General features: G+C 45.8%; 2 protein-coding genes across 2 annotated transcripts; both read left to right on the forward strand.

Moving 5' to 3' along the window:
• Nucleotides 1-3271: 3271 nt before the first annotated feature.
• LOC137817457 (uncharacterized mitochondrial protein AtMg00810-like) lies at nucleotides 3272-3751 on the forward strand. The gene has a single exon (XM_068620747.1). It carries the CDS (start codon nucleotides 3272-3274, stop codon nucleotides 3749-3751), a length of 480 nt encoding a protein of 159 aa, XP_068476848.1.
• A 2050-nt stretch (nucleotides 3752-5801) lies between these two features.
• Nucleotides 5802-6173, forward strand: LOC137817458 (uncharacterized mitochondrial protein AtMg00820-like). The gene has a single exon (XM_068620748.1). The coding sequence runs from the start codon at nucleotides 5802-5804 to the stop codon at nucleotides 6171-6173; it is 372 nt and encodes a 123-aa protein (XP_068476849.1).
• The last annotated feature ends 9904 nt before the right edge of the window (nucleotides 6174-16077 follow it).

The raw sequence follows: 16077 nt of genomic DNA on the forward strand, positions 1-16077 counted from the left end.
CTGTTTTCTTGAGAAACAATAGGTTTATTTTTGCTCTGTTGAAAGGCTTTTCAAAATTCAGTTACGGCGCCAAAGGTACAGCTTAGTCTGTTATTTCAGTTAAGCTGAGCTGGCAGTTTTGTTAACATTTAACCTGTTGTTTTCATAATCAATCTGTTGTTTTTTAAACTGCTCTGAAACTGTTTTTTGAAAAGTGGTTAGAAATTGTTCTCTATAAAATAAAATGCCCTTCTCACGTGAAGGGATACTGAACAATCACAGTTTTGACAGAGAAACAACATTTCTTGTGTGAGGAAGTGAATTAAAAAGGTTTTGTAAAGGTTTTTCAAAAGAAATATACATCTGGGCTTGTTCTTGAAGAACCTTGTGCTGGATGAAGGTGTTGGTACTGTCTTGAAGCAAATAGAACAACTGGTTTATGTTCTTGCAACACAATTTCAGGTGTAATCTTCCCTTACTCATTCTTGTAATAGGTATAAGTGTTAGTCACTCTAGATAGGGTTTCTTGGAGTGCAAGGTATGCTGGAATAGTGTTTTTCAGCAGTGTTTTTGAAGTTCTTGAAGGGTTCAAGAGCTGTTGTATATGCTGTAATTGTGTGTATCTGTTTTAGTGGATTCCACCTTGGAGTAAGGTGAACTGGATGTAGCTCTTGATGAGTGAACCAGTATAAAAACTCTCTTGTGTTTCTCTTCTCATCCCTGCACTTGTTTCTGTTTTTGCTTATTTCTGTCAAGAACGAAATCTTTTCATTTGAAATCAAATCTGTTAATTCTGGGCTTAAGAAAAACAGTTCTTCTTAATCTGGAAAAGTTCTCTAATCATAAACAAAGTTGTTGAATATAAGTTTGTAATTGAATTAAGAACCAACAGGTTTCTTCATAAAATTCATGTAAAAGATTCATTGTCTTTAAAGCTTTGTATTGAATAAATTTGATTGTTCTTTTGGTATAGTGTGTGTTCTTCAAAATTGTTAAAAGTGAAGCAATCTGATTTAGCTATCTTTCGCTATCTGATCTTAATCTCAATCTGGTGCAGTTCTGTTTGTGTTAGACTGTTTTGAAGAATCAATCTGTTCATTCTAAAATCAAATTTGTTCTTTTACCTCTGATATACTGAAAATAGTTTGTGCTTGCGAAAATTTTATATGTTCAATTCACCCCTCCCCTCTTGAACTTAGACATTAATAGACCCAACACTAGATACTAATGAGTTTTTCAGGATATCAAAATGCAGAACTGCTAAAGAGATGTGGGACACACTCAAGGCTACTCGTGGAAACATCAATGAATCAAAGGAAGCAAGGTCAAGAAGTCAAGCAAGAAGGAAAAGAAGGCAAAACAAGAAAAGCCTAAACCTCTGCTTCATGGCAGAAAGGAAGATGACTCAAGTAGTGTAAGTTCATCAAACTCCTCAAATTCTGAAAATTATAGTCAATTGCTTCAAGCCTTTCAAGAAACACATGAAGAAGCCAACCGATTGGCCCTCTTGAACAACCGGTTAAAGGGAATGAATAGCTGGCTTGAAAACATAGTCAAAACATTGGAAGAGGAATTGGAAAATTCAAAAACAGATTTTGAAAACCTTGAAATTGTTTACAAAAACTCCTTTTGCAAGTGTGATACTCTTGTTTGTGAAAATTGCGAAAATCTTGAAAAGAAGGTCCACTATCTTCTTAAAATTGTGGATAAGCTTTCTAAAGGTCAACCCAACTTTGAGAATGTCTTGGCATCTCAAAACTGTGTTTTTGGAAAAGCTGGATTGGGTTTTAACCCACAAAACAAGCAAGATAGATTTTTAAAGTCATTTTCGAAAATGCTAGAAAAACAACCGATTGGACCATCGAAACAACTGGTAGAAAGGAAGAACAGGTCCCTTGAAGAGCTAGCTAGAACAATGCTTAGTGAATCTTCTCTTCCTAAGTATTTTTGGGCTGATGCAGTTAGCACTTCTTGTTATGTGATGAATAGAGTGCTAATTAGGCCAATTCTGAAGAAGACTCCTTATGAACTCTTTAATGGAAGGAAGCCTAACATCAATCATCTCAGAGTTTTCGGTTGCAGCTGTTTTGTTCTTAACAATGGAAAGGAAAACCTAAGGAAGTTTGATGAAAAAGTTGATCTTGGCATCTTCATAGGCTATTCTCTCACGAGTCATGCATACAGAATCTACAACAAGAGGCTAATGACTGTAGAAGAGTCTGTTCAAGTTGTCTTTGATGAGGTATATCGCAAAAGCATCCAAATCCCAAAGACCAGTGTTGAAGAGGATGAGCAGAACATCAGTTTGGAGAAGTTGGACATCTGTGCAGAAAAACAACTGGCTGATTCGTAGAAACAACCGATTGAAATTCTGCAACAGAGTGAGTTGCCCAAAGAATGGAGGATTCCTAGAGATCTGTTAGAGGAAAACATCATAGGGAAGATAAAGGAAGGTGTCTCTACACGTAGCTCCATCTCAAACTTCTGCAGGCACACAACTTTTGTCTCTCAAATTGAACCTAAGTCAATTGATGAAGCTCTCAAGGATGAAAAGTGGGTTGAAGTTATGCATGAAGAGTTGAATCAGTTTGCAAGGAATGAGGTATGGTTTCTTGTCCCTAAAACAGCTGAGATGAACATCATAGGTTCGAAGTGGGTGTTCAGAAACAAGTTAGATGAAGATGGTGTGATCACAAGGAACAAAGCAAGGCTAGTTGTCAAAGGCTACAATCAAGATGAGGGCATTAATTATGGTGAAACCTTTGCTCCTGTTGCAAGATTGGAGGATGTGAGGTTGTTGTTGGCTTTTGCATGTATGAGTGGTTTTAAACTCTTCCAAATGGATGTCAAGAGTACTTTCTTGAATGGCTACATCCATGAGGAAGTGTATGTGGATCAACCACCGGGTTTTGAAGATCATCAACATCCCAATCATGTCTTCAAGTTGAAAAAGGCATTGTATGGGTTGAAGCAAGCTCCAAGGCAATGGTATGAGAGGCTTAGCAACTTTCTGCTATCTCATGGCTATGAAAGGGGAATGATTGACAAGACTCCCTTCATCAAAAAGTCAAATTCTGAAATTATCCTTGTGCAAATCTATCTTGATGACATCATCTTTGGTGTTACACAAGATAGTTTGTGTGAAGAATTTGTGGCTGCTATGAAAGGTGAGTTTGAAATGTCTATGATGGGAGAATTGTCTTTCTTTCTTGGATTGCAGGTTAAGCAAACAAAGGATGGGATCTTTCTATGCCAATCAAAGTATTGCAAAGAGATACTCAAGAAATTTGAAATGGAGATTTGCAAAGAAGCAAGCACTCTTATGCCATCAAGTTGCTACATGGATGCAGATACTGCTGGAAAAGGAGTAGATCAAACCAAATACAGAGGGTTGATTGACTCTTTGCTATATCTAACAGCAAGTAGATCGGACATTGTGTTTGCGGTGTGTCTTTGTGCAAGATATCAAGCAAATCCTAAAGAGTCACACTTCAAAGCTGCAAAAAGAATTCTGAAATATCTCAAAGGAACATTAACTCTTGGGTTATGGTGTCCTTCTCACTCTCCCATTCATTTAATTGGTTATTCAGATTCTGACTTTGCAGGATGCAAGCTAGATAGAAAGAGCACAAGTGGCACTTGCCACCTTCTTGGTTCAAGCCTTATCTCATGGCATAACAAGAAGCAAGCATGTGTAACTCTCTCTACTGTTGAGGCTGAGTACATAGCTGCTGGAAGCTGTTGTGCACAGATTATGTGGCTCAAACAATAACTTGCAGACTTTGGATTGCAAATCAGCAAGGCCCCTTTAATGTGTGACAACACAAGTTCCATCAATCTTACCAAAAATCAGATTCAGCACTCAAGGACCAAGCATATTGAGATACGCCATCATTTCATCAGGGATCATGTAAGCAATGGGGACTGTGAAGTGAAGTTTGTAGAGACAAAACTGCAGTTAGCTGATATCTTCACTAAACCATTACCAAAAAAGAGAGGTTCTTCTTTCTAAGAAATGAGTTAGGTATCTTTGATCTTAATAATCTCTCCTAAATCTATTTTAATACATCTTAGAGTCTATTTGTGAAGACAAATAGGGGGAGAATTATTTGGTTCTTGTGTATCTTTCTCTGAAACTGTTTAAATCTACTGAAATCTCTGATATTAAAACAGTTTCTGCTGCTGTTGATAGAAACAACCGATTGTTTATCTGAAAATATGCTTTCGATGTGTGAAAATCTAACATGCTGCTGTAAGAATCATTGGATTGTATATATGCTATTTTTGCAAGAACTGCTTCAGATTCAATCAAATCAAACACAAGCAACCAGGGATTTGTCTTCACCAAATAGGGGGAGATTGTTGAACCAAGTGTGTTCAAGCTTTGAATAATCCAAACCCTTTGAAGGTTGATGAAAGGCTGGATGTGCTTGTTGTTGCTGAGTTGTCTTTAGATAGGATCTGGGGTAGATAAATTGTATATATCCACTCTTGATTGAATCCAAAGCATAAGCGAGACAAACCTTTTAATTAAAAAGTGTTTTTCAAACTAAGTGAAAAACAACCTGTTGTTTTGTCGAAACAACCGATTGTTTTTAGAAAGGTTTAAAACTGTTTTTAATGGTTGACTTGCTGTCAAACCAAAACAACCGATTGATTTGTGGAAACAACCGATTCTTTGTTTTGGGACCATAATAGAAAACTGTTTTGTGCTTTGAATGAGCATTAAATGATTTTCTAACTGTTTACGCTTTACTTTTTAATGCTTTGACCAATCTTTAAATGCAATTAATAGTTTGTTAAGATTATGCAACAAACAACTTTGTTTTAACTATAGAAAAACATATTTGAGTTTTTCACTGATTTGAGATTTTGAAAAGTTGAGAATTGCTTAGAGATTGCATTGATCAAAGAGTGTGAGATAGGATTTTCATCTTGTATTGATTTCAGATTTTTCTCTGTAACAAGTGTAATCCTTTGTACTTTTGAAAGAAACTCTGTGTGTAAAGCTGAGAAGTGTTGTGTGTTCTTGAGGGGATCAAGATCAGCATTCTTAGAGGTGTTGTGCTGGACCAAAGGAAGTGTGTGTCTTGAGGGGATCAAGGTCACTTCTTTGGTTGAGTTGTAAGTAATATAGGGTTGATTGCTTAGTGGATTTCCCAGTGGTTTCTGGGAAGACTGGATGTAGCTCTGGGTTTAGAGTGAAGCAGTATAAACCTTTGTGTGCATTTTCTCTATCCTTTAACTCTTTAATATCAGTTTTATATTTGTAAACTGGTATAAACAACCGATTGTTTTTGCAAAACAACCGATTGTTTTTCTGGTGTTGTGCTTATTTGCCTTGTGTTTTGGCAAACTGATTTCTTAATCAAGTTATTCTCGAAGTAATTTCATCTTAGGCTTAAAAGTTTGCGAAAATCCTCTTTAAACCGTTCACCCCCCCCTCTAGTTTAAAGTCATACATTCTAACAGAAAAGACCATTTTCATTAGATATAAGCATGAGGGATACAAATTGTACAATCAAATGACAAAGAAGGTGATTATCAGTCGTGATGTTACATTTGTCGAAGACGAGGAATGGCAATGGAATGCAACAACTAAAATGGATTCGAAAAAATGATATATTTATGTTTTGAACGATGATGAGAAAGATGGAGTCACTCTTGAAGCACCTATAGTTCAACCTGAAGTTGTAATTCAACCTGAAGTTGCATCTCCAATTGCAACTATGATGGAGCGACCAAGAAGGCAACAACAACAATATGTACACCTTCAAGATTGCAAAGTAAATCTTGATGATGAAGTTGATGATAATGGAGATATGGTTCAGTTTGCTTTTCTTGCATATTCAGAACCCGTGAGACTAGCAGATGCCATTCAACACCCCAAATGGAAAGAGGCTATGAATGAAGAATTGATGGCGATTGAGAAAAACAATGCATGGCATCTCACTGATCTTCCAAAAGGATACAAAGTAATTGATGTGAAGTGGGTGTACAAGATTAAAGTGAAAGCAAATGGTGAGATTGATACATACAAGGCAAGGTTGGTGGCAAAGGGATTCGAGCAAAGAGAAGGCTATGATTACGAAGAAATATTTTCTCCCGTAGCTCGAATGGAAACAGTGAGATTAATCATTGCTTTAGCTGGACAAAGGCAATGGAAAATTCACCAAATGGACGTGAAACAGTGAGTATGTAGTAGCCGCAGCAAGTGTTTGTCAATCAGTTTGGCTCAGCAATATCATGACTGAAATTGGTTTTAATCTAGATGTTCCAATCAAGATTTATGTTGAAAATGTCTCTGCAATTAATCTTGCAAAGAATCTGGTTTTTCATCAAAGAAGTAAACACATTGATATTCGATATCAATTCCTGCGAGACCAAGTTGGGAAGAACATGATCAAATTGGAATACTGTAGATCAGAAGATCAGATTGCAGATTTCACTAAGCCGTTGAAGATCAATGCTTTCATCAAGTTCAGAGATATGTTGGGCATGAAGGTTGTTCCAAATCAGAATTAAGGGAGGATGTTGGTTATTAATTCAGATTTTATTACCCTTAAATTATTTACCGTTATTATTGCATTAATGGTCAGTTTACCGGGCTTTTAGTATTCCTGTTCCGTCCGGTTGACCGGGACGTCTTCGTGCACGACCTCAACCGTCAGCTAGGGACTCCTTCCCACTGGTTACCTGTGGATTCCTGCAAAAAGAGGATAAAGAGGCCGTTTGCACTCCGACGCTCAAGTCAGCCAGCAAGAAACACCAAAATTGTTCACCTCCGTCTCTGAGCACCGCGTATGGCACTCTGAAGGTGGTAAAAAGAACTGTGTATTGTGTGTGTTTTTCTCCCTCAGGCAAAGATATTTTCCCAGTCCCTTGTCCGTAACCTCAAAGTTCGAGCAAGCAACTAGAGAGTTCTCGTAAATTTGCCAAAAGTTCCAACCCTGTTTCCAACATTCCCAGCGCTATTTAAACTACCCAAGCATTTAAAGCACCTTAAAGCGCCTTTAATTACAAATGTAACGCACTCAATCAGCGTATCTAATTAGAAAACGTAGCGCATTTAAGATGTTGAAACGCTTGGGAGCCATTATAGTACCTTGTACCGCCCTGGTAGTCGGAAGTGATGACGTGGCATCAAGCTATTGTATAGGCGTGTTGATGGGACGCCTGGCTGGCAGAAGGGAAGGAAGTCGGGGGGCTCGTGTAGTCGCCAGTTATTAAGTTGGCGTGCTCCGATCTCCAGCACACCAGAACCGGCGGTCACCGGGTTAAAGATGAAGTCGCCAGATGTAAACCCAGGCGACCAAGTGATTAGAGATCGCCGAAACAAGGACATCGCCGGAGATGAAGGCAGATAGACATTTCCTAGCTGGCCAGAGGATGAGGTCGGGGGACAGCTTGCTTGAGCATACACGGTGAAACAGGTGGTGCAGATCATGAAGGCAGCCGGCGAGACCACAGGGAAGGTGTGTACGAAGGCACCCTAACTCGCCAATCCAGAAGAGATCGCGCTCCAAGACAACTATGCACTGAGTAGTATCATGCATAAGTAACTTAGCCAAAGGAGAGTCAGAAGTAGCGCCCAAGTCAAGGATGCTCCAGATGATGGCACGTGTACAGCTGGATGCGAGCCACGTGTCCAGATGTGTAACTGCCAGGAGAGAGAAAATGTCCAGGTATATAAGAGTTTCCAACGAACTTCTGAGGTACGCACGTTCAGATTGTCTTCTTTACACTTGCGAGTTCTTGAGTATACTGAGAGAGAATTGGTTCACGGTTCCTTAGAGTTCTTGAGTGTTACTCTTAGTAATTGGTGGTTCAGTCGCTGACTTGGGCGTCGGAGCGTGATCGGCTGCAGCGGCGCCGTTCTGTTCTTTTGCAGGTTCTTGAGGTGGATCGCGGTGAAGGACGGAGGTTGACGCGGCGCATACGTCGATCCAAGTTTGACGAGGCAAAGCTCCAGCGTTTTGGTCAACAGGCAGGATCATCAGGCGCCCACCGTGGGGCCGTGTAAAACCTGTTCCCATCCACAGCGTGAGTTCTTGGAGGTTTTTGCAGTTTCTGCGTGGTTGTGTGCTGGTGCAACCATTGTTCGCTGTTCTTCTATGTTCTGTTCGGTAATTTCGCGTTTTCCACCGTTCGTTTGGGTTTTTGTTCGGTGAGGTGAAGTTTTCTGCTGATTGCGCGAGTTTTGATCGGTAAGATCTGAGTTCTTTGGCTCGTTTGGTTTTTCGTGGAAGAAGCGTTGGTTTTCGGTAGAGTCGCGGGTTTCTGTGGAAGTTCGTTGTGTTCTTGAGGTTTCTTTCGAAGTTTCGCGAAGTTCTGACCGATTGATCGCTGAATCGATCATCACTGAAGAAGGTGTTGTTCATTGCTCTCTGTGATTCGTCAAGTTTTCATGAGAAAAATGAGAAGCAACCGTTCAAGTCCAGTAGCGCCCGTTGCTGCTGAAGGCGCCATGACTATGGCGCAGATGGTGGAAATCATGCGTTCGTTGCAGGCGAATGTGGAAGCCTCGCGTATAGAGCAGGCGAGAATGCATGAGGACCTGGTCGCCTCTCGGGCCAGGAATGATGAGCTTAGCAAAGTGACTGAAGAACTGCGTCAAGCTCTTCAGGAGCAGCGAGGGCGTCCAATCACTGAAGAGGTCGCGCCGTCAACGCCACCTCGTGTTTTTCCTATGCCTTTCGCTCAGGCGATTACCGACACGCCCATCCCTGCAAGTGTGGTACCTGTGAAGGCTGTTTTTACCGGCGTGGAGGATCCTGAGACACATATCACCACGTTCCATATGCAGATGATGCTGTCAGGAGGGTCAGACGCCGTGTACTGCAAGATGTTTGTGAGCACACTCCAGGGAACGGCGCTGGAATGGTTTGTGAGCCTGCCTACAGGTCACATAACCAACTTCCAACAGTTTTCAAAGATCTTCGTCGAGCAGTACATCGTGAACAAGGCACCGCCTAGGGTGTCTTATGATCTGTTTGACATAAGGTAGTATCAGGGAGAGTCCCTCATGGACTACCTGAATCGTTTTGGGGCGCAGATGGTCCGCTCGCCAGCCAAAGATGAAGAGATGCTGGTCTACGCATTCAAGAAGGGCGTGCTGCCGGGACCATTCTGCGAGGCATTGATTAGGGCTCACCCTGCCACGTTTGCTGAGGTCAAGCGACTTGCGGTGGCCCAGACTAGGATCCAGCCACAGAGGGTGCTGGAGAAAGCGGCGGCCAGGAGGGATCAGAGGACTCGCCATCCTTATGATCCAAGGAAGAACAAGGGCAGGGGCCCAGGGCGCCCTCAACCAGCACGCCGGGAGTACAATCGCCCGCCAAAGCACAAGTTTGTCATGGGATTGGCGGACCTGATCGCCATTCCCAATATATCAGCTAGGTTGAAAGCGCCCGAGAAGGTGGGTGACAAGGTGCTGGGACCAAAGCCAGACGCCTGGTGTGAGTTCCACCAGGGCTTTGGCCACACCGTGGATTCGTGTTTGGCTTTAGGATACCAGCTCGACGATCTGGTCAAGAGCGGGTTCCTAAACGACTATTTGCTGGATAGAAGGACGGGGGGCGCGTCGAGCTCCCAACCAGCAGGCGGGGAGGCTCAGCAGCATGAGATGCCTACCCACGGGGAAATCCACACCATTGCAGGAGGTTTCTCGGGTGGTGGATGCACCGCGTCACAGAGAAAGAGGTATGCGAGGTCTGTGATGACGGTGGATATGTTTGAAGACCACTCGCCGGATGTGGACATTACGTTCACAAAGCAAGATCTTCGGGACGTTGTGCCTCATGACAACGACCCCATAGTCATCTCGCTGGTCACAGCAGGAAGGAAGGTCCACAAGGTTCTGGTGGACCAAGGAAGCTCGGCAGACGTGATGTTCTGGCCGACTTTCACGCAGTTGGAGCTACCCCTTGACCAGCTGAGGCCCTATGGAGGGTGTTTGTATGGTTTCGCTGGTGACCAGGTGGAGGTCAGGGGGTACATTGAGTTGAGGACTACATTTACAGATGAGGCGGGTTCGAGAACAGGGAAAATCAAGTACCTTGTCGTGAACGCTCCTTTAGCATACAACATTCTGCAGGGAAGGCCCACGCTTAACAGAATAGGCGCTATACCGTCGACCCGGCACATGAAGGTGAAGCTGCCGTCTATGGAAGGGGTGGTGATCACCATCAAGTCCGACCAGAAAGAAGCGAAGAAGTGCTATGAGAATAGCCTGAAGAACAAGAGGTCGGTGAGTTATGTGACAACCACCCCGCCTCCTGGTGTGAAGCCCAGACCGACGATAATAGAAGAGACCGCCGGAAGTGACGTGGTGATGGTGGATGCTGAGCTGGGGGAGGGGAACGCCGGTTTAGAGGAAGAAGAGGCAAGGAATCGCCCTGAGGAAGCGAGGGAGCTGGGAATCGCCAGGGCGGTGATCGCCAGAGAAACCAGGCCAAAACCTGTCGAGCAGTGGCTCGAGAGAGAGATCGGAGGAAAGATCTTCAAGCTGGGAAGATCTCTGGAGGTCGAGCTCCAGGACCAGATCGCCAAGGTGATAGAGTGGCATCTAGATGCGTTTGCATGGTCCGCTTCGGACATGCCCGGGATCGATCCCGACTTCTTGTGCCATCATTTGGCGATGGACAACTTGGTGAGACCAGTGCGGCAGAGGAGAAGAAAGTTCAACGAGGAGAGGAGGCGGGCGATTAGAGACGAAACCCAGAAGCTCCTCGCAGCAGGCCATATCAGGGAAGTCCAGTACCCTGAGTGGCTGGCAAACGTCGTGCTGGTGAAGAAGAGCAACGGGAAATGGCGCATGTGCATCGATTTCACCGATCTAAACAAGGCCTGCCCAAAGGATTCGTATCCTTTGCCAAGCATAGACGCCCTGGTGGACAGTGCTGCAGGGTGTAAGTTGTTGAGTTTCCTGGATGCCTTCTCGGGGTATAACCAGATCAAGATGCATCCCATGGATGAAGAGAAGACTGCCTTCATGACCGAGAGATTGTGCTACTGCTACAAGGTGATGCCGTTTGGGCTGAAGAACGCGGGGGCCACGTACCAGAGGTTGATGGATCGAGTACTTGCACCAATGCTGGGAAGGAATGTGCAAGCGTACGTGGATGACATGGTCGTGACCTCGCCAGAGAAAAGCAAGCACGTTGCGGACTTGGAGGAGTTGTTCACTACGATCGCCAAGTTTAGGTTGAAGCTGAATCCTGAGAAGTGCATCTTTGGCGTGGAGGCTGGAAAGTTCTTGGGTTTCCTCTTAACTGAGAGAGGAATAGAAGCCAACCCTGACAAGTGTGTCGCCATCTTGGCGATGAGGAGCCCGGCCACTGTGAAGGAAGTACAACAGCTTACAGGTCGGATGGCCGCCCTGTCTCGCTTCGTGTTGGCTAGCGGAGAAAAGGGCCATCCATATTTCCAGTGTTTAAGGCGGAATAACAAGTTTGCCTGGACGAAGGAGTGTGAAGATGCCTTCGTCAAGCTCAAGGAGTATCTGGCGAGCCCGCCGGTTTTGTGCAAACCGCTGGTGGGAACCCCTCTCAGGTTGTATTTTGCTGTAACTGAGAGGGCGGTGAGTGCGGTGCTCGCCCAAGACCAAGATCAGGCTCAAAAGCCCATTTATTTTGTTAGTAAGGTGCTGCAGGGCCCCGAAACGAGATATCAGGCCCTGGAGAAGGCTGCACTGGCAGTAGTCTTTTCGGCGAGGAGGTTACGCCACTATTTCCATAGCTTCACGATACTGGTGATGACCGACCTGCCCATCCAGAAGTTCTTGAAGAAGCCCGATGATGCGGGAAGGATGGGGAAGTGCGCAGTGGAGCTGTCGGAGTTTGATATTAAGTATGAGCCCCGACGTCCGATCAAGGGGCAGATCTTCGCAGATTTCGTGGTCGAGCTCTCATCTGAAGCGACACGAGTTGAAGGGGACGACTTCCGTTGGGTGCTTTCAGTGGACGGATCGTCGAACCAGCAAGGTAGCGGTGTTGGAGTCATCTTGGAGGGACCCAACGGCGTGCTGATCGAACAATCTTTGAGGTTTGCCTTCAAGGCCAGCAACAATCAAGCAGAATATGAGGCGCTGATCGCCGGAATCTTGCTGGCCAAGGAGATGGGAGCTAGGGTGCTGATGGCAAAAAGTGACTCGTTGCTAGTCACGGGGCAAGTAACAGGCGAGTTCCAGGCCAAAGATCCACAAATGGCGGCTTACCTGGAGTATGTACAGGAATTGAAGAGTTCCTTTGTCTCCTTTGAAGTGGTGCATGTGCCCAGAGAGCTCGCCGAGATTCCAAAACTTTGTAGCGGAAGACTCGAATGAGGAAAGAAGGCTGAATCTGGATTTGCTGGATGAGGTCAGGGAGGAGGCGAGATTGAAAGCTGAGGCGGTGAAGAGAAGGATTGAACGAAGATATAACTCGAAGGTGATGCCAAGACAGTTCAGAGAGGGCGACCTGGTGATGAGGAAAGCCCACCAGTACGAGATGGAGAATAAGCTGTCGCCTAAGTGGACGGGACCGTTCAGGATAACCGAGGCGCTCGGGAACGGCGCCTACCGCTTAGAGACATTGGAAGGAGGGGCGATTCCTCGCACTTGGAACGCCACGCACCTCAAGTTATATTACAGTTAAGAACTTTGTAAGTAAAAACAAACACGAAGAGTTTTACAATGTTTCTGTTAAAACAGTTTGGAGGGGCACTCTTTTTTCCCTAAGGAGGGTTTTTTAATGAGGCCGCCCAATAAAGAAGAGTTTTCGGAGTTTAAAGTCTTTTAGATTGCATGCTTTCTAAAAAGTTTCTAAGTCCCCATCGTCTTTCGGCGATTGGCGGCATCAGTTAAAGTTAAAGTCCTCATCGTCTTTCGGCGATCGGAGGCACCAGTTAAAAGACCTCAACGCCCTCACGCGTCCTGAGGCGAGATAAAGACCTCCTCGCCGTCGAGCGAGTGCAGGCGAGGAAGAGTAAAAAGTCCTCAGTGTTTCTGGGGGAGAGAAGATGTAACCCCTGGGGCAATGTAGAGGCACCAGCAAAAAGTCCTCAGTGTTTCTGGGGGAGAGAAGATGTAACCCCTGGGCAATGTAGAGGCACCAGCAAAAAGTCCTCAGTGTTTCTGGGGGAGAGGAGATGTAACCCCTGGGGCAATGTAGAGGCACGAGATAAAGACCTTCTCGCCGATGAGCGAGTTCAGGCGAGTTAAAGACCTTCTCGCCGATGAGCGAGTTCAGGCGAGTTAAAGACCTGCTCGCCGATGAGCGAGTTCAGGCGAGTTAAAGACCTGCTCGCCGATGAGCGAGTTCAGGCAAGATAAAATCCTTCTCGTCTCGAGCGAGTTCAGGTATAGTGTAAAGGGTGGAAGAAGTTTGGAGGGTGGCTAAGGCAGGTTCGAAGAGGACGCCTAGCCACCCGGTCTTTTGTTCTGAAGCTCAGGAAGGTAGAGAAGGATCCGAAAGGCGCCTCTACCCCCGGATAAAGGAACAATGGCCAAGTTGTGAAGCAGGAGGAAGCTGATATCGCCAAGAGTCTTTGGCGACCAGGAGAAATTCAAGCAATAGCGAGAAAGTCAAGACCCGTTTTGATAAGGCAGATCAGATGAGCGGTGTCTTAAGCCATTAGTTGAGTTGAAGTTCGTTATTTGAAGAGCGATTTCACGCTAAAGTTCATTACCTTAAGGTTACAAGTTGTTCGAGTGTTTTTGTTCGAAAGCTGATGGTTCGTAGCGGGTAGTATATAATTGCGCTTACGAAGTTACTAAGTTAATTTCGTTGAAGTGAATTATACAAGGAGAGATAAAGCAGACAGAGAAGTCGTAAGGAGAAGCACAAAGACTTTATCATAAAGTATAATCAGTTCAAGATACATGAGCAGAAAAGGAAAAATTTGTTACAAGCAAATTGGGTAAGAGAGAGGCAGGTGAGTAAGTGGTGAAGGAAGCAGCGAGCGGCTAGTCTTCAGAAGGGACAACCTTCCCGTCCACCACCTCGTTGTTCAGTGACACCATGGAGAGATCCAGGTCGGGGTACAGGCAGGCGAATTGTTCCCGGGCAGCCTCGAATCCAGCAGCCTCGAATCTGGGCGGAGCTCAGCTCAAGTTCTTCAATCTGTTTCTTTAGCCCCTCATTCTGCTGCTTCAGCTCTTCAGCTTGTTTCTTGAGTTCTTCAATTGTTTCCCGAGCTTGAAGAAGGTCTTCAGTAACCTTCTTGGATTCCGCCTGCACCTGGGCCAGCTCTGCGGCGATCTCCCGTTTTCTTCATTTGGCTTCAGCGAGCTTGGCCATGGTGTCGTCTCTCTCCTTCTCCACTTTGCCTAAAAAGACCTCCCGATCTGCTGACCTTTTCTCAAGGTTTTTTACCTTTGGCGGCGTCTGCTTTGATCAACGCCTCCAGGTCAGCCACTTTGACGCGATAGGGTACCAGCTTGCTCTCCAGCTCGATCTTCTCTTGAGCTAAGAGTTGCACCTTATGGCGTAGATCGGTGGCCTCCTTGCGTGCCTCCCGGAGCTCGGTGCTCATAGCATCCTCCACTCGGGAGTGATCGAGCTCCGCGAGCATGAGATTGCAGGATAACTTCTCCGCCTCGATCCTGATTAGGCGATTCTCCTCTTGGAGCACGGAGATGTCATCCTGGAGCTTCTTGTTGGAAACTCTCCATAGCTTTGGATATGATGGAGGGGAAAGTCCTCCGCCATCATCTTGAGTTTTGCTGAGAAGGGTTCCCACACCCTTTTACCTCAAGTGAGAGGTTTTGCTCGTGGGGGCACCAGGGAAGTTTGTTGTTGGTTCTCGCCGCCACCTTCTTGAGTTGGTTGTTGAATAGGTGCTTCTTGGCGCGGTGGCGACGCCGGGGATTCGGTGATGATGATAGGCGAGTTGTGAGCACCTTCATCCCCGCCTGGTGCAGCATCTGCGGTTGAGGCATTTGAAGGAGGACCCCTCCAGCTGATACATAGGGCGTGGAGGCGCTCGGGGGTTCTCCATGAAGTTGGGTTCGGCGGCCTCAACCACAGGAAGTGTAGATGCCAGAGGAAGTGCTTGGACTGGCGAGGTGGGAGCTGGAGGAGGAGCAGTGTTGGAGGTGGAGCTGGTGTGGAAGGTGGTGTTGATGTTGGAGGAGGAGGCGGAGCAGATGGTGAAGAAGGCGCCACCCTCTTCCTCTTGGTGATAAGGATCTTCAGTCGCCTCATCGTCTTCTTCGTCATCCTCTTGGACCACCTGAGGGGTTTTCCTCTTTGGCTTCCTGAGGATGAGCTTTTTGCGTTGATTGGCGGGCTGGGCCTCGGAAGGAGCTGGGCCTTTGGGGGCGATCTGCCCTGTGCAGCGGCGATCTCCACCACTGAATTTGGCACGGTCTGGGAACCCGACGCCAACCCATGGGCTCGGACGAGCGCCCTCAATTCAGCTAGTTTTCCCTGGCCCAACATACGATCTGCATAATGCAAAGGTACATGGGTTAGCTCAGAGAGAAAGATAAACACATAAGGCAGTATGCAACAAAGCAGATAAGTGGTGCAGAAATAAAACCAAAGTCTTGTGCGCAACAGACAAGACGCCCAGAAACAGTTAGCAGAAGTAATGTCAAGTGTAATGACTTAGACACTGGGGTGAGCTCTAACCTATGCGAACTTCGAGTTGATCTTCGAAGAACTCGAAGGAGATGAGCGTAGTGTGAGGAAGGTGATATTGGCGTTTGCCACGCTGTTCCAGAAGAAGCACAGGTCCTTGTCCAAAGCACCCATGCTGTCAGGACTTCTTGGCCTCCTGAAGCTTCCCTTGGATTCTTTATTTCCCTTGTTTACCCAATACAAGGGAAAGCCGTCGAGCAGCGAGGCGTCCTGGTCGTTTGGGCGCACTTGGACAAATTTGCCCTTCCAATCCTTGTAGAATTGCTGAAAGATAGAGAGGATTGATCTCCCAGCAATCCCGTTCAGACTCACCCACAGGCGATCTCCTGGGTGTTTGGCTTCAAAAAGGAAGAGAAGACGTCCACTGACGCTGGCAGCCCCAGATGTGCGCACATGATTTGGAACGCCCGCACGAATGCCCAGCTGTTGGGAATGAAGCTGGCAGCGGCGATGTCGAGCTCGGTCAGTAGCTCCC

This window comes from Phaseolus vulgaris, unplaced genomic scaffold, assembly GCF_000499845.2.
Source record: "Phaseolus vulgaris cultivar G19833 unplaced genomic scaffold, P. vulgaris v2.0 scaffold_69, whole genome shotgun sequence".
In the NCBI taxonomy this organism is placed as follows: domain Eukaryota; kingdom Viridiplantae; phylum Streptophyta; class Magnoliopsida; order Fabales; family Fabaceae; genus Phaseolus; species Phaseolus vulgaris.